Source organism: Pantherophis guttatus, chromosome 6, assembly GCF_059756535.1.
Source record: "Pantherophis guttatus breed Tessera chromosome 6, ASM5975653v1, whole genome shotgun sequence".
Taxonomy (NCBI): domain Eukaryota; kingdom Metazoa; phylum Chordata; class Lepidosauria; order Squamata; family Colubridae; genus Pantherophis; species Pantherophis guttatus.
In genome coordinates this window covers 7,475,196-7,500,163 of record NC_142068.1, presented here as the reverse complement: position 1 = coordinate 7,500,163, position 24,968 = coordinate 7,475,196, and the positions used below count along the sequence as shown (strand labels likewise).

Below are 24,968 nucleotides of genomic sequence, written 5' to 3'. Positions count from 1 at the left end.
TAAATATTAATAGTTAGTTAATAACTAAAACATAAATAATGGGATAAGGACCCTAGGGAGTAGGAGCTTCAGCTAGGAGTTATCTCTCTCCCTCCCTGTCTCCCTCCCTCTCTTTTCTCCTTCCTTCCTCCCTCTCTTTCTCTCCCTTCTCTTTCTCCCTTCCTCTCCCTCCCTCCTTTCTATCTCTCTCTCCTTTTCTCTCTCTCCCTCCCTCTCTCCCTCCCTTTTCTCTCCCCTCCCTTCCTCTTTAATATTAAAACTACATATTAATAGTTAGTTAATAACTAAAACATAAATAATGGGATAAGCTCTCATAGGGAGCATGAGCTTCAGCTATGAATTATCGTCCTCTCCCTCCCTCTCTCTTTCTCTCCCTCTTCTTTCTCCCTCCCTCCCTCTCTTTTCTCCTTCCCTCCCTCTCTTTCTCCCTCTTCTTTCTCCCTCCCTTTTCTCCTTCCCTCCCTCTTTCTCTTCCTCTTCTTTCTCCCTCCCTCCCTCTTTTCTCTCTCTCTCTCTCTCCCTCCCTTTTCTTTCTCCCTTCCTCTCCCTCCCTTTCTATCTCTCTCCCCTTTTCTCTCCCTCCCTCCCTTTTCTCTCCTCTACCTCCCTCTCTTTTTTTTCTCTCTCTCTCTTTTCTTTCTTTCTCTTTCCCCCTTCCTCTCCCCCCCTCTCTGTGTATGATAATCACGCAGTATATTCAGTATATTTGTTTCCCTTCCTTTTCATTTCTTTTATTTTAGCGGAGTTAAGTAAAACACTCAGGAGGCTGCAGACCCAAACCAAGCAAGCGCATTTCTTACACCTTTTGTCGTGGAATCCAACGCTCGGTAGCCACGAACAGAGCCTTGGCAAGCCACTAGAGGTTAAGGGGAGAGGGGAGGGGGGGCACGGAAAGGAGACCACCAGGAGAGGCGAAGAGATCCTTGGGCAAGGGGGGGGGGAAAACAAAAACAAAACGCCTGGTGCATTCTTGAAAAGGAGCAAACTTTCACAAAAATAACCCCGCTTAGAGGGTAGCGCTGAGCTGGCGGCTCTGTTTTGATCTGCTGCAGGTGGACGGGAGACCACGGGGAAATCCCGGAGCTGAGGAAACCCCCCCAAAGGGCGGACACTGCCGCGGCCGGAACTGTCGACGCCGGGCGAGGCCAGGCGGGGGAACGTTTTGGCGGAGGCACCAACGGGCCTCAATAGGGGCTATGGCGCCGGCGCCTGGGCCGCGGAGGAAAGGGGCGGCGGGGCCAGGCTCCCCCGTCCTACTCCGGGCCCTACGCCGAGCCTGGCAGGAGAAGCACCTGGTGCTCTTAGAGCCTCGCTTCACCCCGCTGGTGGCCGCCTGCCTCTGCTTGGCCGAAGTGGGGGTCAACCTCTGGGTCATCCAGAGGGTGGCATGTGAGTCGCCTTGGGCGCCCCGAAAGGGTTGGATTCCAGCTCCCATCATCCGCGCAGGGATGGAGTGATAATAAGGGTCTTTGGCCAGACCCGTTGGGAGGGCGCCCCGTTGATGGCGGGGGGGGGAGGAAGGGAGGTGGGGTGGGGGGGTATTTGGGTGCATTGATAAACCTTGAGGACTAGAATCTTGGAAGAGTGGAGGGGAGTCGTTTTAGAGTGGGTAGGCGAAGGGCAGGGTGTGTGTGTGTGTGTGTGTGTGCCAAGAATAGAACTGGAGCAGTGCAGGTGGTGTTTTTGGCTGGCCCCGCAGGCTAAAAACAGGGTTGGCAACTTTTAAGATGCATGGACTTCCAATTCCCAGAATCCCCCAGCACAGCACAGCTGTGCTGGGGGATTCTGGGAATTGGAAGTCCATGCATCTTAAAAGTTGCCAAGGTTGACCAACACTGGTCTAAACTGCTGTGCCCTTCTCGATCTATGGGGTGGGTGGCAATCACGGCATCCGATGATGTGTTGCTACTAAGATCGCAGGAAATATTTCTTTTTTTCCCTTCGCCGTAACCTTGACGAAAAAAAGGAAAGGCTCTGTCTTGTCTCGTTCATAATTTTAATCCAGCATTGTGCTTTGATTCGTTTTCGAATAGGAATAGGAATAGGAATAGGAATAGGAATAGGAATAGGAATAGGAATAGGAATGGAGAGTGAAGTGAAGTGAAGTGAAGTGAAGTGAATTTTTTATTGGCCAAGTGTGATTGGACACACAAGGAATTTGTCTTTGGTGTATATGCTCTCAGTGTACATATTAAACTAAATAGCTGGAAACAGGGTGGATTTGATTTAAATCGAGTTGATTTAAATCACAATTTAAATCATGATTTGAATCACTAGTAAAAAGGCTTGTTTTAAATCAACTCGATTTAAATCATAATTTTTAAAGAGCAACTGTCATCTCTGCTACTCCTTTGACCCACTGTTGACTCACCGATAGTCCCAGTGTTGCAGAATAGACAGCCTCCTGCTACATAACTAAGCTCCATTTCATGCTGAATAAACTAAATTATTTATGTATCTTAAATAGAAAACTATCTTACGTTAGATTTTTACCCCAAAGTTGTTTTATTAAAATAAATTCGATAAAAATAAAAAAAAAATCCGATTTAAATCAAAAAAATCTGATTTTTTTGATTTTTTTTTTTTTAAATCATTGATTTTTATCCACCCTGGCTGGAAACCAAATCTTGTAAGTAAATTGGATCTCTGTCTAGGATTGCAGGCTGTGTGAGGAACACCCGGGGAGGAAAAAGGGACATTCAGATGGTACGTATCTTGAAATCCTGTGCCTCAGGAACCAATTCTTCAGAGGATTCCCTTTCCCCCGCAAGACCACCTACCTTTTGGGCAGTGGTGAGATTCAAATAATTTAACAACCGGTTCTCTGCCCTAATGATTTCTTCCAACAACCAGTTCACCAAACTGCTCAGAAAGTTAACAACCGGTTCTCCCGAAGTGGTGCGAACCGGCTGAATCCCATCACTGCTTTTGGGCATTCACACAAGCTGTCGATGTTAGCTACTTGAATGTCAGAGGGAAAAAGTCCGTGACAGTAAGAAAAGTTTGACAGTGAACCAATTTCCAAAGGAGGAAGGGGATTACTCTTCAGTGGGCAGAACAGGCTGATTTAATTTAGATCCTTGCACTGAGGAAGTGTGTCTTTCTGTGTGCGTGAATGCACATGCATTTGACAACCTCGATGGTCCTTTCTGACCCTTGTGACTTTTGTACATGCACTAAACTTAGTATTCACATTAGACATTTTTTACAGCATAGCAAGTGTGTGCGAATCTAGCTTCTTTTATTCGTTCACCGTATCACAACAGAGCTGAAAATGGGTTAATCCAATAACCAGGTTTGGTGTGTTGGCACGTCAGGGGTAAAATATAAAATTCGTTACTACCGGTTCTGTGGGCATGGCTTGGTGGTGGGGGGGGGGTAATGTGACTGGGTGGGCGTGGGCAACTTTTTTTTTTTTAACTTTTCAAAGCATTTTTTCTAATGCTTTGAAAAGCCTCTGCCGATCAGGCAACTCAGCTGGGATCGTCAGAGACTTTTCAAAGCATTTTTTTTTACCACCTCTTCGGCCAAGAGGTTGCAGAAAAAAATGCTTTGAAAAGCCTCTTGATCCCAGCTGAGCCGCGTGATCATTAGAGGATTTTTTTTTTACTTTTAAAAGCATTTTTTCGTCGGAAGAGGTGGTAGAAAAAATGCTTTTAAAAGTAAAAAAAAAAAGCCTCTGATGATCGTGCGGCTCAGCTGGGCATGGGGGGGGGGGTGGGTGGGCAGGGATTTTTGCTACCGGTTCTCCGAACCAGCCACCACTATCGCTACCAGATCAGGCGATCTGGTCCGAACCGGGAGCATTTCACCCCTGGTTCATGTGTTATTTTAAACTAAAGAAACCATGAAACTAATTTCGTGAGCGTTGCACTAATTAGGGCATGTCAAATTTTTCAACTTTCAATTTCCAAACATTAGGGTTGTGACATGCCTTGGGAATTGTGAAGGTATTTTGGTTACTTTAATACAATTTCGATGTGCTTGGTAAGTAACTACATACATATCATAACTTTTTAACATTTTGGTTGTTTCATTTGCATCATGCGTGCAGAGACCATGCAAACTAAGTTTTCAGTCGGTTTAATCAGTATCTTAGCATTGCATACACCAATGTTTTTCAGTGTTGCCAACCTTTTAAGATGTGTGGACTTCAGCTCCCAGAATTCCCTAGCCAGCATATTGGCTGGTGAATTCTGGGAGTTCAAGTCCATACATCTTATAATTGCCAACATTGAAAAATACTGTTCTACATGAAATCCCGCTCCATTCCTATTAAAGTACTAACATTCTGCTAGTTTCTAAAAATGATAAATAAAAATTCTGGTCTTGAATTTGTGGCAGAGCAAAAATTAAAACAGTCCTTTTTGAAGTTGAAATGTTTCCAGTAAGACCTCAGAACCCTTCCAGCGAGATATGGAAGGTATGCCTAGGTTGAAATATTTTGTATTCTACTCCTCCAGGGAACTGCATCACACATTGAATACAAATTACTTGCTGCATCATATCATCATAATTGTAGTTTGTCAATTTGTTTAGGAAATGTTACCTTACTTTTTTTAAAAAAAATATTTATTATTAATATTATTTTAAATACCCATCCATATTGTGTGTGAACAGAGTTGGTTCTGGGTATCATTCATATTAATCCAATTCACAATAACAGTATTAGTAATCTCTTATCACATTTATCAAATTTAAGTAATCCTCATTATATTGTTCAAACAGATATAAGCAAGGAATGCCTAACTTCTCATTTTTATCTCTATCTTCATCTACGTCTTTCTTGTTCAATCTAAACATTTCTCTATTATATATGAAAAAATTTGGCTAAGTATCATTCATATTGATCCAATTCACGTTACCATTGTTAATAATCTCTATCGCATTTATCAAATTTATATAATCCTCATATTATTTAAACGTACATAAAAGGAGAATGCCTAACGTCATCTCTTCTAATACCAGTATTAGCAATCTCACATTTATCAAATTTAGGTAATCCTCATTATATTGTTCAAACAGATATAAGCAAGAGATGCCTAACTCCTCATCTTTATCTCTATCTTCATCTATGTCTTTCTTGTTTAATCTAAATATTTCTTTATTATATATGAACAAATTTGGCTAGGTATCATTCATATTCACGCTACCATTGTTAATAATCTCTATCGCATTTATCAAATTTATATAATCCTCATTATATTATTTAAACGTACATAAAAGGAGAATGCCTAACGTCATCTCTTCTAATACCAGTATTAGCAATCTCTCTCACATTTATCAAATTTAGGTAATCCTCATTATATTGTTCAAACATACATATACAAAAAACGCCTAACTCCTCATCTTTGTCTCGATCTTCATCAGGAAATGTTATCTTAGCGCTCAACGCCAGCAACAATAGAAATATGACTAATAAAATAATAAAATAAATAAATAAACAATGACTTTTGCTAAAAAGCTAAAGAGAAAAATACAAAATCAGAAAATACAAAATTCAAAATCAAAATCCATCACCTGTCTTCTGGGCTACTGAAAACTAGTCCGAAGCACGGAGAAAAGTGGCTGAGAGTAGGCCCATTTTGATTACCTGAACTTGGCTATGGAACGGCGAAATTTAACTGCCCATCTCCTTTAGAGTTCTTGGAGACTCCAGACCTTCTAAGGCAGCTGATGAACTGATGAGCATCTGTGCACTTTTCCCACAGACACCGAGATCGACTGGAAAGCCTACATGGATGAAGTGGAGGGGGTTGTGAACGGGACCCTGGATTACACCCAACTAAAGGGGGACACGGGACCCCTTGTGTGAGTACCTCTAATCTTCCAACCTTGCTGAAGCTCTCGTGGGTCCATCATCGTCATCACCACCAACAACAATATAATTGATCAGACTTATATGGCACCCGACCCCCAATGATTCTGGATAGCTCACAACAATCAATTTTTTAAAAAAAATTGATTTATATGCTGCCCTTCTCCGAAGACTCAGGGCGGCTTACAATGTGCTCAGCAATAGCCTTCATACTTTTGTATATTTATACAAAGTCAGCTTATTGCCCCCACAAACTGGGTCCTCATTTAACCTACCTTAGAAAGGATGGAAGGCTGAGTCAACCTTGAGCCTGGTAGGATTCGAACCTGCAGTAATTGCAGGCAGCTGTGTTAATAACAGGGTGCTTTAGACCACTGTACTATCAAGGTATGTACCAATTACATTGCAGGTAGTCCTCGACTTAACAACCATTCATTTAGTGGCTATTCAAAGTTACAAAGGTACTGAAAAAAGTGACTTATGGCCATTTTTCACACTTTTGATGGTTACAGCATCCTCGTGGTCACGTGATCAAAATTCGGACACTTGGTAACTGACTCATATGACGATTGCATGGTCCCGGGGTCATGTGATCCCCTTTTCCGACCTTTTAACAAGCTGAGGCAATGGGGAGGCCAGATTCACTTAACAACCGTGTTAGTAACTGAACTGCAGAGATTTACTTAACAACTGTGGTAATGGGGGGGGAAACTCACTTAACGACTGTCTAGCTTAGCAGTGGAAATTTTGGCCTCCATTGTGGTTGTTACGTTGAGGACTACCTGTACAGCCAATACAAGATTTAAGGTTGGGATGACATGACAGATGGTGTCATCCCATCTGTCAAGGGTCTTCATAAGTCTCAACAATTCAGATCTTTATAGCTCTTATAAACAGCACAGTGGGGCCCACCTAGATGTTGGGGGGAATGTCATTCCAGAGAGCAGGTGCTGCTGCAGAGTGAATTTTTGGGGTCTCGATATATGACATGGTTTAATCAAAAGAATCCCAAGGACTCCAAACCCCCAGGATCAAATTGGCAGGCTGATATGATGGGCTCAAGTAACAAAGTTTGATGCCAAGTAGGCATTGTGAGTCAGGAACAGAGGGAGGGAGGGAGTCCTGTCCTTGGAAAACTGAGCATGGATACAGCAAGTGTCAGGCTAGTCCCAGCTCGAGCATTTAGAAAAGAAAGACCCTCGACTCCATTTGTAGCAAAAAAATATTAACTTTGACTAAAGTGGTTACAGCATAAGCAAAGCTGGATCTGAATATTCCTGCTCAAAACCTGCCTTTTCCCCAATTCCCGGACCCTCCCCTCTTGACCAGTTCATGAGTGTCCAATAGTATTCATATTTTGTGTTGTGGTAACCGGTTTAAGGTTTGGCGTCTCTGATGTAGTTCCGCATTGCATTCTCACGTTCACGTCCTTGGATGCATTGGTCCGTTCCAGATTGGCACCTCTGCTTCCTATCATCCCTCCCCCCTACATTCCCCTTCCCCCCCCCCGCAATTTATGGCAGGATGCCAGCGAAGCAAAGCAGGCTGAAGCTTTTACAATGGCAGACGGGATACCAAGGAAGTTTCTCTTTCCTGCTGCTTTTAAATCCCTCCTATCTCTCTTCTCCCACTTCAGGTACCCTGCTGGCTTCGTTTACATCTTCATGGGTCTTTATTATGCCACCGACAGAGGCACCAACATCCGCATGGCACAGTACTTTTTTGCCACCTTGTACCTGGCCACCCTGCTGCTCGTTTTCCGCATCTACAGCCGCACCAATAAGGTCAGGAGCCGTAATGGGATTTCTGGAAGCATTAAAGAGGATCCGTTTTCCTGTTGCAGGTCCATCCCAAGCCCAGGAACAACGTATTGCGTATGGCCTAAAAGTAAAGGATTAATGGGGCAGGTCCCTCGTAGGGAGGAACTCTAGGACTGTGATGGTGAACCTATGGCACACGTGCCACCTTTGGCACATGTAGCCATATTGGTGGGCACACTGGAAGTTGGCAAACAGGCTGTTTTCAGCCTCCGGGGGGGGGGGAGCCGTTTTCGCCCTCCCCAGACTCCTAGAAAGGCTCTGGAGCCTGGGAAAACAAAAAACAGGCCTTCCGGTCCCACTGGAAGTTGGCAAATGGGCCGTTTCCAGCCTCCGGGGGGATGGGGAAGGCCGTTTTTGCCCTCCCCAGACTCCTAGAAAGGCTCTGGAGCCTGGAGAGAACAAAAAACGGGTCTTCCGGTCGCACCGGAAGTTGGAAAATTGGCCGTTTCCAGCCTCTGGAGGGCCTCGGGGGGGGAGGCCGTTTTCGCCCTCCCCAGACTCCTAGAAAGGCTTTGGAGCCTGGGGAGAGAGAAAAACGGATCCACCAGGCCATCGTGTGCCAGGAGCATGGGGGGAGCATGGGGGGGGGGTCGCACGCACGGGGGTGGGGCCACCCACAATTATGGGTGTGGGCATGTGCATGCGTGACCCCCCCCCCTCCGCTTCCTCCCGCTCCTGGCACATGATGGCAAAAAGGTTAGCCATCACTGCTCTAGGAAATGCCATTGCTCCAGTCACAAATTATTCATTTTGTGTACAATTTCTGGTGTACAATTTCTGGTTGTTCTGGTGTACAATTCACACAGCAAGTTAAGGCAGAAATTTTAACTTTTTTGTGCTATCCCGAAGAAAGTCCAGTGTTAAGTACAGGGATCCTTGACTTTTGACCGGACCTTTCAAAACGTCTGGTCCAATTCTTAATCCAATTCTGAAGTTTGATCACGTGATTTTGATCACGTGACCACGAGGATATTGCAATGGCAGTCGTAAGCGTGAAAAGTGGTCATAAGTCACTTTTTCCAGTGTCATTGTAGCTTCGAATGGTCACTAAATGAACTATGGCTCACTCCGACCTCCGCCTCAGCTGCCTTGGTGGTGGGTGGGCCTGATTCCTCACTGCCCCGTCTTCCCCAGGTCCCTCCCTACGTCTTCTTCTTCATGTGCTGTGCCTCCTACCGCATCCACTCCATTTTCGTCTTGCGCCTCTTCAACGACCCGGTGGCCATGGCAATCCTTTTCCTGGCTGTCAATCTCTTCCTGGAGGATCGCTGGTCCTGGGGCTGCTTCTGCTACAGGTGAGCTCTCCCTTTGTTGATGGGGGTTTGTGGAGGGGTGTGGAGGTGGGGGGCAAAGCAGCATCTTGCAGAGGCATCTCTCGGGTGACCTGGCCTGCCTCAAATTTGGAAGGCTGAGATTCATCCCTGGCCGAAGGGCCTTGGGCCTCCTTTCGGAGCCTCCCCACTTTCCTCGTCAGTCCGATCCTCTGTTTTTCATCAGTTGCTCGCGGTGAAAAAGCTTCCACCTTTTGGGCGAGAGCAGAAATCTCCCTCCTTGGCAATTTTAAGGCTTGTGGACTTCAGCTCCCAGAATTCCTCAGCCAGAGAAGGGTGGTAACAGGGGGGCGTTTTTGCCCTCCTCGGACTTTTATTGAGCCTCCGGGAGGGCGAAAACGGCCTCCCCAGGCTCTGGAGGCCCTCTGAAGGCCGGAAGCTGGCCCATTTCTGGCCTTCCCAAAATTCCGATAGGCCCGTTTTTCGCCCTCCCCGAGCCTCCACGCACACCCTGTACTTACCTGCATCCAAAACGCGTGGGGGCTCCTGGGAGGGGCGGGGCGGGATGGGTGGGGCCAGCCAGGAGTGGCTCTGAACTGCACAGAATCTTAGCTAGAGGTTCTCCCGAACCCCCAGCACCTGGTGGTAACCCTCAGAGGGCTTGGCACACAGACCCCTTTCATTGGCTGCCTTCCCTTCCGTTCTTCAACGTCCCAGAGTTTATGAAATATATATGCTGCCCGTGTGACTCAAGTGACTCAGGATGACTTACAACATCCTAAAAGCACAAAACAAAAGCCTTTAAAACGTTCAGCCTTACAAATTAAAATTAACACCAAAGGAGACCGGTACTGTCCCTGGCACTGATTTACAACTTTTTTTTTTTTTTTTTGCCAAAAATTCTGATTTTGGGGGGCGGGAAATGCACATTTGTTGCTTCCCGAGCATCGTATAGCTCGTCATCTGAGCCTCAGTTCCGCCCGCCTTGTATTCTGTTCATAACTTAGGCTGGGTTCATCTATTATAACGCCAAGCTGTAACTGATATGGTTTATTGTGATTTATTCGATGAAATATAAATAAGCCAACACGGAGGGGCAGAGATGGTCTCTGGTTGTTGCCTGGGTGGTGTTTAAGCACAAGCGTAGGCTACAGAGCTGGTTTTGACGTGAATGGGGCTAGTGGGGACCAATGGTGGGTTCCTCCTGGTTCGGCCGAGCCGGTAGCAGTGAGGATATGATGTCACTGGACCGGTTCTCTTTGTTCGGGACCTGCCCCCCCCCCCGCATTATTCTTACCTTTTATTTGCCCTGCCCCCAATCTATTCGCTGCCTCCTGAATCCCAGCTGATTGGCTAGAAGGAAAAAGCTGTTTAAACTCTTGCCACGCGGCTTCAAAAGGCCGCCCTACAGCTGATCAGGTTTAAAGGCAGTGTGGTGGTAGACCAATGCGCTCGAAAAACAAATGGGTAGACCGGTGCCTCCAAAAACAAATGAGTAGACCAGTGCCTCCAAAAAAAAATGGGTAGACCGGAATGCTCCAAGAACAAACAGGTAGACCGGTACAGCTCTGCAGGCAGTTAAAAGCCTGGTAGATCAGTACCTCTGCTAAATGCTAAAGAATTGTCACATGACCATCAAACCACACCGACAAAATAAGCCACGCCCACAGAACCGGTAGTAAAAAAATTTAGAACCCACCCCAAGCAGGGACCACACCCACCTAACACCCCTTCTGCTTTTCGCCTTTCAGCCTGGCTGTGTCGGTCAAAATGAACATCCTCCTCTTTGCGCCGGGACTTCTCTTCCTTCTCCTCCGGCGCTTTGGCTTGCGAGGGGCCATTCCAAAGCTCGCCATCTGTGCAGTCCTTCAGGTAAGTGGAGGAGAGAGTGTCACTGCGTTTTTGTATTTACCAGATGAGCTCTTATTTTTGAACTTTCAGACTTACCGTAGCTTGCCAAGTTCTTATCAGTAACTGATACTGCACATGTCTACATTCTTTCACTTTCTTCTCTAAAATCTTCCCTTTGTTCTCCGGCCAGGAGAGGTGGCCGGGAAAGCTGCCAAGATGTAATTAATTACCTAGTAAGATGTTTTATTTTCTTTATAACAAATAAATGAGTTTTTTCTTAGAAAACATATCTTCGGGTTTATTTTCTTAAAGTATACTTCAAGGAAATGGTCACGATCCATTCTCTAATCAAGGTGCAATTACCCAAAAGCAGAATGGGATTAATTGCCACCCTGACAGAGAGGCTGTCACTCAGGGCTGTCGCACCTGCATTTTTTTTGTGGCAAGATTTGGTGGGGAGGCAGGGAAGGGCAATGGCCAGACTCCATAAATGGCCTCTCTCGGTTTGCAAAATAATGTCAGACGGGGGGCCTTTATCTCACAATGGGACCCTACACCGTTCCTTTGATTACGGAAGGGTTTCAGTATTTCAATTCCTGTGGGAAGCCATTTGTATAAGTCAGTTGATTTGATAATTACCGATATGCCAAAACAAAATTCCTTCCTTCCTTCCTTCCTTCCTTCCTTCCTTCCTTCCTTCCTTCCTTCCTTCCTTTTTCTTTCTTCTTTCCTTCTTTCATTCATTCCCTCCCTCATTCCATTTCTTTCTCTTTCTTTTTTCTTTCTTTTTTCTTTCATTCTTTCCTTCCTTCCATCCCTCCCTCATTCCATTTCTTTATTTCTCTCTCTTTTTTCCTTTTCTTTTCTTTTCTTTCTTTTTTTCTTTTCTTTCCTCTTTTTCTTTTTCCTTTCTTTTTCTTTCCTTTCTTTTTCTTTCCTTCTTTCATTCATTCCCTCCCTCTCCCTTCCTTCCTTCCTTCCTTTCTTTCTTTTTTCTTCCTTCTTTCCTTTCTTTCTTTCATTCCTTCACTCCCTCCCTCCCTCATTCCATTTCTTTATTTTTCTTTCTTTCTTTTTTTCTTTCCTTCTTCTTTCTCATTTTCCCCCCTCTCTCTCCCCCTTCAAGATTGCATACGAGCAACCTACTTCATTAGAGATTATCTAATAGTGGGGCAAGAAAACCTGGATGACCGAGAATCTCCGTAGACATTGGGAGCTTGTTGTGTCTCTCTTGCAGGTGGCCCTGGGCTTGCCCTTCCTGATGGAGAACCCCGTGGGATACGTGTCCCGTTCCTTTGATTTGGGTCGTCAGTTCCTCTTCAAGTGGACCGTAAATTGGAGGTTCTTGCCCGAAGAAGTTTTCCAACACCGGGCTTTTCACCTGGCGCTGTTGGTCCTTCACTTCACAGTCCTGGCTCTCTTTGCACTAACCAGGTGGCACAGGTGAGAAGTGGCAGTTCGTGGGGAAGGAGCTACGGAAAAGGAGGAGTGGAAAAATCAATACTTACCGATAGATTTGAAAATAATATATAAAATTAATGAGTGTGCGGAATCAGATAGATTAACTAGATTGATCAATGGTAAAAAAGATTCAGAATTTTATAACAGTTGGAAAGTATGGTACGATTGGGTCCAGAAAAGGTGGGATAGAATAGATATATGATGATGTATATATATATATGATGGCAAATATGTATGTATAAAGGAATGACTTTATACTTATGGACAATGTAATCATATTATACCATGGTGGCAGGATTGTATATTTTGTTTGTGTATTAGTGTATAGAATATATTAATAAAAATTATATATATATAAAAAAAGAAAAGGAGGCCTGTTCCCTAGGATTGTCCCAGGCCTCAACAGAAGAACAGAATTGGGAGGGTCCTTGGAGGTCTTCTAGCCCAACCCTCTGCTCAAGCAGGAGACCCTGTATCAATAGTTTCAGACAAGTCTAGTCTCTTCTTAAAAGCCTCCAGTGATGGAGCATCCACAACTTCTGAAGGCAAGCCCTTCCACTGATTAATTGCTGTCACTGCCAGGAAAGTTCTCCTTAGTTCTAGGTTGCTTCTCTCCTTAATTTCCATCCATTGATTCTTGTCTTGCCTTCTGGTGCTTTGGAAAATAAGTTGACCCCCTCTTCTTTGTAGCAACCCCTCCAATATTGGAAGACTGCTATCATGTCACTTCTAATCCTTCTGTTCTACTTCGGTGGGAGTAATTTAAATTTTCCAACACCGTCCTCGGAGAGGGAGAGAAAGATATTTTTGTTGCACTTGTGTTGGATTTTGTTTCAATTGTCTTTATGTCTCAAGTCAACAGTTCCGGAATGAAAGTAGGCATCACACCGAGATCTCACGTATAGATAGGGCTCAACCTGGCAAATAATCCACCATGAAACTCACCCATTTTCTTACTGGTCCCCTACAGATCTGATGAAACCATCTTGAGCCTGTTAAAGGATCCAGCCAAGAGGAAGGACCATCCAAAACCTCTTTCAGCAAATCATATCCTTTCACTAAAAGTGAGATTTTCTTGTTTGATGGATATTAGGGTTGATTACTCACAGTTAGTATAGTCCAGGGGTATCCAACCTTGGCAACTTTAAGACTTGTGGAATTCTGGGAGTTGAAGTCCACAAGTCTCATAGTTTCTAAGGCTAGTATAGTAGTGGCCAAAATTGTGGAAACCTTTTTGGGGAAAGTGTATTTTCTAAAACTAGCTAATAACACCACTTCTTTTGGAGTAGTACCATAAAATTATATATCAATGGAAAGATCATATAATCAAAAGGTAATGCCATAACTTTTATGAAGGATTCGCTATTAGAATGGCAGTTACAGTATAAAGAAGAAAAGTGAAACGCGCAGAAAAAATGAGATATAAAAATTATCACCATGGCAGTTAATACTTAATTGGGTAACCTTTAGAATGAATTACGGCCTTAATAACGTCTTACCATGGAGTGAACCAAATTTTTTAGTTCTGCAGCTGTTCTAATGTGAAACCAAGATTGAATGATGGCTTCTATTAACTGGGTTTTATTGCTGGGTCGCTTTTAACTAACAAGTTTCTCTAGTCAGCTTCATAGATTTTCAGTTGGGTTAAGGTCTGGGCTATTCCCAGCAGTGGAATATGATTATCTTGAAACTCCCCTCCCCCCATCCCCAAATGGTGTTATTAGCCATCAAACCTCAAAAATACACTTTTCCCAAAAGGTTTCCACAATTTTGGCCACTACTATATAGTTCAACATCCATCGCAATGTTTTATTGTCAGCACTCCAAACTACATTTGTTCCAGTGCTGACATAAGGAGGAGAAGAGGGGGCAGCTGGCAAGAGGACGCTTGACTTTTCACCTACTTATTTTCCCTGAAGATAATATCCCCTAGGAGATGAGATGGGAGGGGGGACATTCCTGGGAGCTGAAGTAGTAGATATGGGGAGAGTGATTTGGAAGATGGCCAATGAGACGCAGAGAATTGGGGAACGGAAAGGGAAGGTTTGGGGTCAGGAAGTCAGTGTTGGCTACGACATAATCGAGGACAGATTGTCGTGCTTAATAAATGAAAGATTTCATCAAAGACTATTTGTTTGGAAATGCAATTTATTTTGAGACGACACTGAAACCTGACAGTTATAGCCCTGGGGAGTTTTGCACTGTGCAATCTTTTCCTTAACCGAAAGCCACAGGTCATTTTCCCTCTCTTTACCTCTAATTTCATTGGCGTTTGCTTCAGCCGCTCCTTGCATTACCAGTTCTACGTCTGGTATTTCCATACCCTGCCCTACCTACTCTGGTGCACACCACCCAAGAAGCTGGCCCACCTACTGAAGTATGTATCTTCCAGGACTTTTTTGGGGGGGGGAGGGGGGAAAGGGCTACAAGCCAAGGCTCTTTTATCCTATTTTAGAGTCTCTTCACATGCGCCAGCGTTGCACTTGCTCTCTTCGTACTGGGAACCTTGTGTGCTAGGTGGAGGGAAGTTGCGAGCTGCGCTGCTGGTTTCAGTGGGAGTGAGCGTGTTTGCCTGTGTGTCTGATTTTTGTCTGTTTCTCTGTGTGTATCAGCAGTTATCCAGCCACTGAGATTTCTGAACATTTCCTTCCCTGCCCCCAAGAGGTGCAAGTAATTGTTCTGCCCCAGCTACGGACCCCAAAGAACACAACATACACAAAGTTTGTACAAAACTGAAATTTACTAAAAGAACTCAGTTTTTTTCCAAACAAAGGCTGTTAATAAACTTTCTTAACAGCCTCCAAGAAAACAAAGATAAAGTAATCACGATCTTACTAAGGTTGGCAGAAAGCCCAGAAGCAATTTGCAGAGAATCCAGACGCGGAGGAGAATGAACTAAAGTTGTTCCCTACAATTTGCTTCAGTCGGCGTTCCTCCTTAAATAGGCTAAGGGAGTGGCCAATTAGCCCCACACCTTACTCTCGAGGAGACCTCCTCCTGAGGAGCCACTCCTGCCTTTTGGCAGCTCTGCGCGCCCGTGCATCGAGAAGAGGCTCCTCTTCTTCCTCTTCATTTAAGGGAGCTTCTGGAGGTTCTGAAGGCCCTGGCTGAATCCCCGCCTCTGGCACCACATCTTCTCCAGCCTCCTCATTGTCCGACTTGAGTGCCAGCTGCATAGGCTGCTGGCGCAGCACCACACCAGCCTCCTCGCTGTCCGAATCAGCCACCAGCCTCACAGGCCACGTACGGGCCACAACAGCGCCAGCATTGCGCTTGCTCTCTTCATACTGGGAACTTGTGTGCTAGGTGGAGGGAAGTTGCGAGCTGTGCTGCTGGTTTCAGTGGGAGGGAGCGTGTTTGTCTGTGTATCTGGTTTTTGTCTGTCTCTCTCTGTGTATATCAGCAGTTATCCAGCCATTGAGATTTCTGAACATTTCCTTCCCTGCCACCAAGAGGAGGAGGAGCTGCAAGTAATCCTCCACTTACAACACTTTGTTTAGTGACCGTTCGAAGTTAGAACGGCGCCAAAAAAAAGTGACTTATGACCATTTTTCAAACAACCGTTGCAGCATCCCCAGGGCCATGTGGTCAAAATTCAGACCCTTGGCAACTGGTTCGTATTTATGACGGTTGCAGGGTCGTGGGGGGGTGTCACGTGATCCCCTTCTGCGACAAGCCCAAGTCAGTGGGGAGGCCAGATTCGCTTAACAACCGTGTTTCTTAACATCTGCAGTGATTCACTTAGCAAGTACGACAAGAAAAGGTCGTAAAATGGGGCAAAACTCACCTAACAAATGTCTCGCTTAGCCACAGAAATTTTGGGCTCAATTACGGTCATAAGTCGAGGACTGTCTGTACTTAGATTCAGTTATCCATATTATTGACATAAGGGAGATCAGTTTTCTCTCCAGCTGGTAATTTAAGGTTAAACACACACAGACACCCGTCAACCTGGTGCCCAAATTAGAAATACAGGCAGTCCACAACAGCCATTTGTTTAGTGACCAAAGTTATGGCGCTGAAAAAAGCGATGGGTGGCTGGTCCTCACACTTACAACGGCATCCCCACCGTCACGTGATCAAAATTTGGGCGCTTGGCAATCAACGTGTTTTTATGACAGTCGCAGTGTCCTGTAGTCATGTGATCGCTATTTACAACCTGCCCAATTGGCTTCCAACAAAATCAAAATCAAATAGGGAGATCCACTTAACGACTGCATGACTCACTTAACGACTGCAGTGATTTACTTAACTGTGACCAAAAAAAGTTGTAAAATCGGGCGTGAATCACTGCCTTGCTTAGAGATGGAAATTCTGATCCCAATTATGGGGCTAAGTCCAGGATTACCTGTAAAACATCAAATTTGTGAGTTTGGGGATTGAAGAAGAGTTGACTATTATTTTAAAATAGTACGAGCCAACCAAATCAAATATATTCTTGTAGGAGAGAAAAAAATAGCATCAAACAAAATTAAATTTAATATCAGATGCCTTACAGTAACTAAGGCAACTTTTACCAGAAGTCTAAAGTAGAAATGTTTAAAAATAATGAAACTCGACTGATGCAGATCGGGAACAAAATGGCTGTACCATTTAAAATAGTATCTGGAGACAACCCAGTTTAAGAAGTTCCAAAGGTGCTTTTTCAAAAAGCAACTGGACTTTCTTTGGTTTTTTCCTTGAACTCGTTTCGCTTCTCATCCAAGGAGTTTCTTCAGTTCTTCCAGAAGCTTCTTGGATGAGAAGCGAAACGTCTTCAGGGAAAAGGAACCAAGGAAGTCCACTTGCCTCTTGAAAAAGCACCTTTGGGAGAAACCATGACCCGGATGACTGAGAATCTCCATAGCAGGGGTGAAATGCTCCCGGTTCGGACCGGATCACCCGATCCGGTAGCGATGGCCACGGTTCGGAGAACCGGTAGCAAAAATCCCTGCTCCCCCCCCCATGCCCAGCTGAGCCGCGCAATCATCAGAGGTGTTGTTTTTTTTTAAGCATTTTTTCTACAACCTCTTCGGCCGAAAAAATGCTTTTAAAAGTAAAAAAAAAAAAAAAGCCTCTAATGATTGTGTGGCTCAGCTGGGATCGTCAGAGGCTTTTAAAGAGATTGTAGAAAAAATGCTTTTAAAAGCCTCTGACGATCCCAGCTGAGTTGCCTGATGGTCAGAGGTTTTTAAAAGCATTTTTTTACAATCTCTTCGGCCGAAGAGGTTATAGAAAAAATGGTTTAAAAAGTGTTTTTTTTTAAAAAAAGTTGGCCACGCCCATCCAGTCACATTACCCCACCACCACCAAGCCACGCCCACAGAACCGGTAGTAACAAATTTTACATTTCACCCCTGCTCCATAGATCTCCAGTTTAAGAAGGTTGCCTTAAGTTTTCATAGACTGCAATTCATTTCATCAGATGCTGGACACGCTTTCCTAAATTGTGGGTATTTCAGCAAATGGGAGAGAGGATCTTGAGGGAGGAACAACAGGAAAACGACACCCAGAAAATGAACATGATGGTAATCCCGTTTAAAGTCATTAAGAAGTTAAAATGTTCATAACTAAGACAACATGCTAATAAAGCATATTCATGCCTTAGCTGACAGTTTGTTCGTTTTGTTAATTGTTAGCGTGTGGTGTCACCCTGGCCACATGATGATAGAAAGTGATCATTCAATCTACTTGAGTAGATTGAAGCAGGGGTGGAGGATGGGATTGGGAGAGGAGGAGTGAGCAGCCCAAGATCCCAGGTTGCTAGAGATCTAAATATTTATCCAAAATCGGTTGCCCTGTTACTATTTAAAAAGCTGGAAAACCCAAAGAACTTGTTTATGTATCCTAAAATACAGGTAGTCCTGTATTTTACAGGTAGACTTAACAACCACAACTGAACCCAAGGTTTCTGTGGCCGAGTGAGATAGTTGTTAAGTGAGTTTTGCCCCATTTTACGACCTTTCTCGCCACAATTATTAAGCGAATCACTGCGGTTGCTCAGTTAGTAACTGAGGACTTCCCCATTGATTTTGTTTGTCAGAAGATCACAAAAGAAGATCACGTGACACTTCCCGCCCAGAACACTGCAACGGTCATAAATACAAGGCAGTGGCCAAGTGTTTGAATTTTGATCAGGCGATCATGGAGATGCTGCAACAGTTGTTAAGTATCAGTGCTAACAGTCACTAAAGGAGTCACTAAATGTGGAGGACCGGGGTGAAATGCTCCCGATTCGGACCAGATCGCCCGATCTGGTAGCGATGGAGGCGGGTGGTTCGGAGAACCGGTAGCAAAAACCCCTGCCCCCCCCTGCCCAGCTGAGCCACACAATCATCAGAGGCTGTTTTTTTTTTACTTTTAAAAGCATTTTTTCTACAACCTCTTCGACCGAAAAAATGCTTTTAAAAGTTAAAAAAAAAAAAAAAGCCTCTGATGATCGCGTGGCTCAACTCTGACAATCAGGCAACTCAGCTTGGATCGTCAGAGGCATTTAAAAGAAAAAAACCTTTTTTTGCTTTTAAATGCCTCTGCCGATCCAAGCTGAGTTGCCTGATTGTCAGAGGCATTTAAAAGAAAAAAAGCCAAAGAGGTTGTAGAAAAAATGCTTTTAAAAGAAAAAAAAGCCTTTGCCGATCAGGCAAATCAGCTGGGATCGTCAGAGCCTTTTGAAGGCATTTTTTACAACCTCTTTGCCAAAGAGGTTGTAGAAAAAATGGTTTTAAAAGTTGTTTTAAAAATGGCCACGCCCACCCAGTCACATTACCCCACCCCTACCAAGCCACGCCCACAGAACCGGTAGTAATAAATGTTAGATTTCACCACTGTGGAGGACTCTCTGTAAGATTAACATGGGAGGGGAAGGAAGGCCCTTTGCATGCATGTGAACAGTCTAAGACAGAAGTCACCAACTGGTGGTCCGCGAGAAACTTTTGGTGGTCCGCAGAAAAATTATTTGCATTTTTAATATTGCACTAAATCGGGGGTCCTACAACTATGGCCCCTGGGCCGGATATGTGCAATGAACGTTTGTGTCACTGCAGAGATTCTCCCCCTTTGGGGTCTTTTTGTTTGGGTCGGAGGGGGACAGAAATTATTGACTCGGGGTCTGCTTCAGCCTCCTGGTGAGGGGCTTTGGGTGAAGGCTGAAGGGAAGTGGTGCTGGAACCCTTGTTCCAGTGGGGCTGCATCATGGCCTGGAACTGGCTGACCATCTCAGCCCACTGAGCCTCCAGGCGCTGGTACCTGGCCTTGTACTCCCGCAGGTCTTCCCTCTGCTTGGAAAGCCTATGCTCCTAGTCCTCAGTGAGGTGCTTCTGCTGAGCCTCCTTCTCAATCGGATCCAATTTGAACGGAGCTGTTTTGCCAACTTTTTCTCGTGGTGGCTGCTTAGCTCCAACAACTGCTTCCTCTTGGGGCCCTAAGGAGCCCGGGCAGGCAGGTGAGGAATGGCTGGGAGAGGAGGGGTGAGTAGAGGCTGGCGAGGCGCCCCTCGACGTGAGTGACATTGAGTTGACCACACCCACCCAGTCACATGACCACCTAGCCACACCTACCCAGCCAGTCATTAGGCAGATCATATTAGTAGTCCGCGGGATTTTAAATTATGAATTTAGTGGTCCCTGAGGTCTGAAAGATTGGGGATCCCTGGTCTAAGGGACATAATTTCTTGCCAGAAATAGCCTCTTTGTTTCCAGGGCACTCAATGAAGTCTAGAAAATCCATCTATCTTGCATTTATGTACATATTTTCACCGCAATGGGGAATAACAGGAAAACTCCTTCCTTTCCTATTAGCAGGTAGGTCACCTTTTTTTTTAGGGCTTCAGTTAAATCATGGTTTTCTTCTCTTGGTCTCGCCTCAGAGTGCTTATCTTAGGTTTAGTCGAGCTCTCGTGGAACACGTATCCCTCGACGGTTTACAGCTCAGCTTCTCTCCACGTGTGTCATGGAATCATCCTTCTGCAGCTCTGGCACGGGACAAGGTCTTCTCCGGAGGAGAAGCAGCCGTCAAAAAAGGTGGAATGAAAAAAACGACTCAGAAGAAAGAGGGACAGTAGGAATTTGGATTAAGATCGGCCGTTGCTGAGGACCACTGAGAAGGGGCCGTTCACAGACCTTCCCGGTGCCAGATGTGCTTGCGGGGCGATGCCCTGCCTTCTCTTCCCTGTGGCTAAAGTGGGGTGAGGAATGGGAATTGGCAGAGCTGATCGTCACACCAAAGATAATGTGGAATATCTTGAATAAAGGACAGTAATGGTTGGATAACGAGGCTTCACTTGGCTGCAATTTATGGATTGTCATAGGACAGTGATGGGCAACCGAGTGCCGAAAAAAAGGTCACATGGAAACGTTGTGCACATGCTTGTCACAGCCACGCTCCGGAAAAGCCAAACTTCCGGGTTCTAGCACGCAATCAGATGGCCGACGCGAATGCGCAGGCTGGTTTTTGGCACTGCCATGCGCGCGCGAAGGGAACACACTCTGGAAAAGCCAAACTTTGGGGTTCTGGCGTGCATGCACACTAGACAATCAGTTGGCCGGTGCACATGCACTCACTGGTTTTTGGCACTGCCACACGCACGGACAGCTGATTGTCACGCGCAGATGTGCACCAGAAACCCGAAAGACAAACAGGTAAGGCTGTGCATGCCGGGCGATTGTGTGACACTTTGGGTATGTGTGCCATAGGTTCGCCATCACAGCCGTAGGACGTGATATCCTCCAGCCTGTGGTTTTTTGTTTTTTTTTAAAAAAAAATTGAGATTTTGGCTTTTTAATATGGACCAAGCACTGTTGCCATAAATTGGGGCAAGGTTTTTATAAGATGCTCTGTGGCAAATTGTGCCCTCTAGTAGTACAGGTAGTCCTCAACGTATGACCACAATTGAGCCCAAAATTACACATTTGTTAAGTGACTTTTGCTCCCTTTTATGACCTTTCTTGCCACAGTTGTTAATCATTGCAGTTGTTAAGTTAGTATAAGATGGTTGTAAAGTGAACCTGGCTTTTCCATGACTTGGCTTGTCAAGAGGTCACAAAAGGGGATCGCATGACCCCGGGACACTGCAACCGTCATAAATATGAGTCAGTTGCCAAGTGTCCGACTTTTGATCACGTGACCATGGGGATGCTGCAACGGTCGTAAGTGTGGAAAACGGTCATGTCACCTTTTTTAGTGCTATTGTAACTTTGAACGGTCACTAAACAAACTGTTGTAAGTCGAGGACTACCTATATTCAGCAATTGGCAAGATAAATGTTCAGGGTGGGGCTGCTGAAGAAGTGCTGGAATGACTTGAAAATTCCCCGTGTGTCTGTAAATATGTAACATAGCTAGAGCTTTTTCCTAGCATGCCAGTCTCATGAACAGCCCTAGGACAATGGAAACCGCCAAGTCATACTCGGTCGTTAAGTGAAATGGTCACTAAATGAATACGGGTCAAAGAGACACTGCAAAAAGTGCTACTTGCTGCCATCTCATTCAGATAAAAGTTCTCTTGTACAGGACATGACCCGTTTCCAGTGCTGGTATTCAGCCGGTTTGTAGCGGTTTGGGAGAACCGGTGGCAGAAATTGTGGGTGGGCCACAATCTCTGCTACCGGTTCTCCCAAACCGCTACGAACCGGCTGAATTCCACCACTGGAAATGGGTCACGTCCTGTACGCCCCCTCCGCCCCAGTGTAAAGGATGGAGAGATTAAACAAGCTCTTGCTTCCTGAGCTGCTTTTCTCCACAGCTGAGGATTTCCCTAAAAAAATGCTAAAAGGAAGTTGGGCTGAACTTTTAGAAACCTTGGTCGTCTGGAGATGCTGCCTGAAACTGACTAGGTCTGAATCAGTTTTGAACCGAAGGCTTTTGTTATCGTAAATGGGCACCGTGGCCGAAGACCGCTACCATTTATTACTGACATTATTTCAAACGGTTGCTACCTGAGGCAGTTGCTAAGCGAGGGCTACCCATATTGTAGTAGGAAGCTATCTAAATGTTTATGACTCTTGTGCCCTGATTAGGAAACTACCGTAAATAAGGACTGGGTCATGAACAACTTCGAATGGAGAGGTTCTAGGAGGCGTTCTGGCATCCTTTGAGGGTGCTGTTGAATGCCCAGAAGATGTGGGTCATCAGAAAGAGAAAGACGTGGTAAGCTGGGTCAGTGATTTGGCTCAGCATGGAGGCTCTCTTCTACTGTCTGAAGGCTAACAGGTGTAGTTACACATTTCTTCCATTCGGCAAACTCTTCAGATTGGGTTGATCACAGGAGTGAAATCCAGCAGGTTCTGACAGGTTCTGGAGAACCGGTAGCGGAAATTTTGAGTAGTTCGGAGAACCGGCAGATACCACCTCTGGCTGGCCCCAGAGTGGGGAGGGAATGGGGATTTTGCAATATCCTTCCCCTAGAGTGGGGAGGGAATGGGGATTTTGCAGTATCCTTCCCCTGCCACGCCCACCAAGCCGAGTGGATAAAAATCAATGATTTTTTAAAAAAAATCAAAAAAATCAGATTTTTTTTTATTTAAATCAGATTTTTTTGATTTTTATCGAATTTATTTTAATAAAAAACTTTTGGGGTAAAAATCTATCATAAGATAATTTTCTATTTAAGATACATAAATCATTTAGTTTATTCAGCATGAAATGGAGCTTAGTTATGTAGCATGAGGCTGTATATTCTGCAACACTGGGACTATCGGTGAGTCAACAGTGGGTCAAAGGAGTAGCAGAGATGACAGTTGCTCTTTAAAAATTATGATTTAAATCAAGTTGATTTAAATCAAGCCTTTTTCCTAGTGTTTTAAATCATTATTTAAATTGTGATTTAAATCAACTCGATTTAAATCAAATCCACCCTGCCACCAAGTCACACCACGCCCAAGCCACGCCCACAGAACCGGTAGTAAAAAAATTGGGATTTCACCACTGGTTGATCGCTAAAAAGATCTGTGGCTGATTTGAGAGTGATCTTTTCCATCATGCTTGTCAAGTCCACGGATATCGTATACAAATCTGTCTGTTCAGAAATCACACCAAGGGCAGATTGTTGAGAGTGGACAATTTTTCTGTTAAGTAATCCTAATCCTCTCTTAGTCCCTAAAAACAGGTAGCTTTCAATCATCCACTTGTACCATTCGAAGGTACAAGGGCACTGGAAAAAAGTGACTTGTCTCCGTTTTTCACACAACCATCGCAGCCTCCCCACAGTCACATGATCAGAATTCGGAGCCCCTTGGCAACCCTTGGTTTGTATTTATGATGGTTGCAATGTCCCAGGATCATGTCATCACCTTTTATGACCTCCTGATAAGCAAAGTTAGTGGAGACACCAGATTCACTTAACAACCGTGTTACTAACTTAATGCCTGTAGTGATTCACTTAACAACTGTGTCAAGGAAGATAGTACAACAGGGGAAAACTCACTTAACAAGTGTCTTGCTTAGCAACGGAGATGTGGGGCTCCATCGTCGTAAGCCGAGGACTCCCTGTGCTTGGATTATACACCTTTTAAGTAAAGCGGCACACCGAATGGGGGTTGAGAATGGCCTTGCCTGTTCCTTGAAGCTCTCCACCGTCAGCAAAATGATACTTCATTCCCAGCCCGTGAAAGAACCCTCCGCAGCAATAGAGACGCTGGAATCCATTCCTCTTTTATTGGCCTCGTGAAAAGCGACCACCTGGCCTGCTCGTCACACGTTATTCGGGTTGTAGCACAACATGTTCAGCTTGATGTTCTCGTCCCAGTGGCGGAGCAGCAGGAAAAGTTGGCGGGCTGCTCCTTTCAGGGTGGCCACGTCCAGGCCTTCAGGCAGCCGCTGACCCCGCAGCCAGGAATCCGCTTTAGCTGCCAGAAGCTCCCATTCCACAAAAAAGCCGGCGCAGCGATGCTCGAGCCATGCCAGGGCCACAGCTGTGGCCCAGCTCATGCCCTCTAAATCGCCCTCTTCCGCTTCCAACCCTGCCTCCTGCAGGCTGAGGCTGGCTTCCGAAGCGTCCGGCGAATGGTCGCAGGCCTCGGTTTCTGAGCCCCTTCCGCTGTCGACCTGGCCCCACACGACGGCGCTCAGGACGTCCGAGCAGGTGCTGGGTGAGTGCGGGGAGTCCGGCTCCATCACCTGCTCTTTGCTTGTCCTGACTCCCTCTTCATCGGCTTCTGGGGGAGGCTGGTTTGCTGGTGGCTTTGGGGGGTTCTTGGCAATCAGAGCCCACGGAGAGGTGCTGGAGGCAGGGCTGAGGCTGGCCCGGTGGGAGGGATAAGGAGAGGCCCGGCACAAGCGGTCCAGGGGGATCTGCACCGCTTCGGAGAAGGCCTCGTTCAGGTGGAACATGCCTGGGGCTTGCTGCAGCTGCACCTGGGGAGGTACGGATGGAAGAGAATATCTCAAGATATGGGGTCCTTGGTGCTCTCTGAGCTTGGTTGATTGATTACCATACTTTGCAGAGTATAAGATGCACTCCCCCACTCCAAAAGAGAGTGGAAATGTTAGTGTGTCTTATACACCGAATACGGCCATTTTTGGCCTCCTGAAACCCTGCCCTGCACGTCCCATTTTCGCCAAAAACTGGCCCATTTTTCGCAAAAACGGGATGCGCAGAGGGATTGGGAAGCCTGCAGAGTGCTCCTGGGGGCCGGGGAGGGCAAAAACCGGATACGCGGAGGCCAAAAACTATATATTTTTTTCTTGTTTTCCTCTTTGAAATCTTGGTATGTCTTATACTCCGGTGCGTCTTACAGTCCGAAAAATACTTTCGGTATTTTATTTATATCTCACA

The 24,968-nt window shown here is 45.4% G+C and overlaps 2 protein-coding genes across 6 annotated transcripts in view; one reads left to right on the top strand and one right to left on the bottom strand.

The window, feature by feature from the left end:
- Positions 1–1,156: 1,156 nt before the first annotated feature.
- On the top strand, positions 1,157–20,467 carry ALG3 (ALG3 alpha-1,3- mannosyltransferase). Of its 2 annotated transcripts, none has more exons than XM_087872434.1 (9): positions 1,157–1,389; positions 5,712–5,811; positions 7,455–7,602; positions 8,773–8,933; positions 10,661–10,781; positions 11,998–12,203; positions 13,192–13,269; positions 14,455–14,598; positions 17,626–17,807. In XM_087872434.1, the coding sequence occupies exons 1-9, from the start codon at positions 1,197–1,199 to the stop codon at positions 17,768–17,770; spliced, it is 1,296 nt and encodes a 431-aa protein (XP_087728560.1). In that variant the 5' UTR covers positions 1,157–1,196; the 3' UTR covers positions 17,771–17,807. The 2 variants fall into 2 exon arrangements, with proteins under 2 accessions (XP_087728560.1, XP_087728559.1); XM_087872433.1 differs by lacking the exon at positions 17,626–17,807 and adding an exon at positions 20,065–20,467 and having other exon boundaries at positions 1,158–1,389.
- A 3,362-nt stretch (positions 20,468–23,829) lies between these two features.
- The window catches only part of VWA5B2 (von Willebrand factor A domain containing 5B2), a 115,581-nt gene continuing 114,442 nt past the window's right edge, over positions 23,830–24,968 (bottom strand). For all 4 annotated transcript variants that reach the window (XM_087872432.1, XM_060682877.2, XM_034441986.2 and 1 more), the window contains one exon: positions 23,830–24,547. In XM_087872432.1, the coding sequence (XP_087728558.1) occupies positions 23,885–24,547 (663 nt within the window). In that variant the 3' untranslated portion in view covers positions 23,830–23,884. The remainder of the gene's footprint in view (positions 24,548–24,968) is intronic.

What these genes read in the sequence shown, in the direction of transcription:
- ALG3 (XM_087872433.1), top strand. Translation starts at nt 1,197, where the DNA reads ATGGCGCCGGCGCCTGGGCCGCGGAGGAAAGGGGCGGCGGGGCCAGGC. An exon ending in GGGGACACGGGACCCCTTGT is followed by an intron (nt 5,812 to 7,454) that starts GTGAGTACCTCT and finishes CTCCCACTTCAG; the next exon opens with GTACCCTGCTGGCTTCGTTT. An exon ending in AAACCTCTTTCAGCAAATCA is followed by an intron (nt 13,270 to 14,454) that starts TATCCTTTCACT and finishes CCGAAAGCCACA; the next exon opens with GGTCATTTTCCCTCTCTTTA.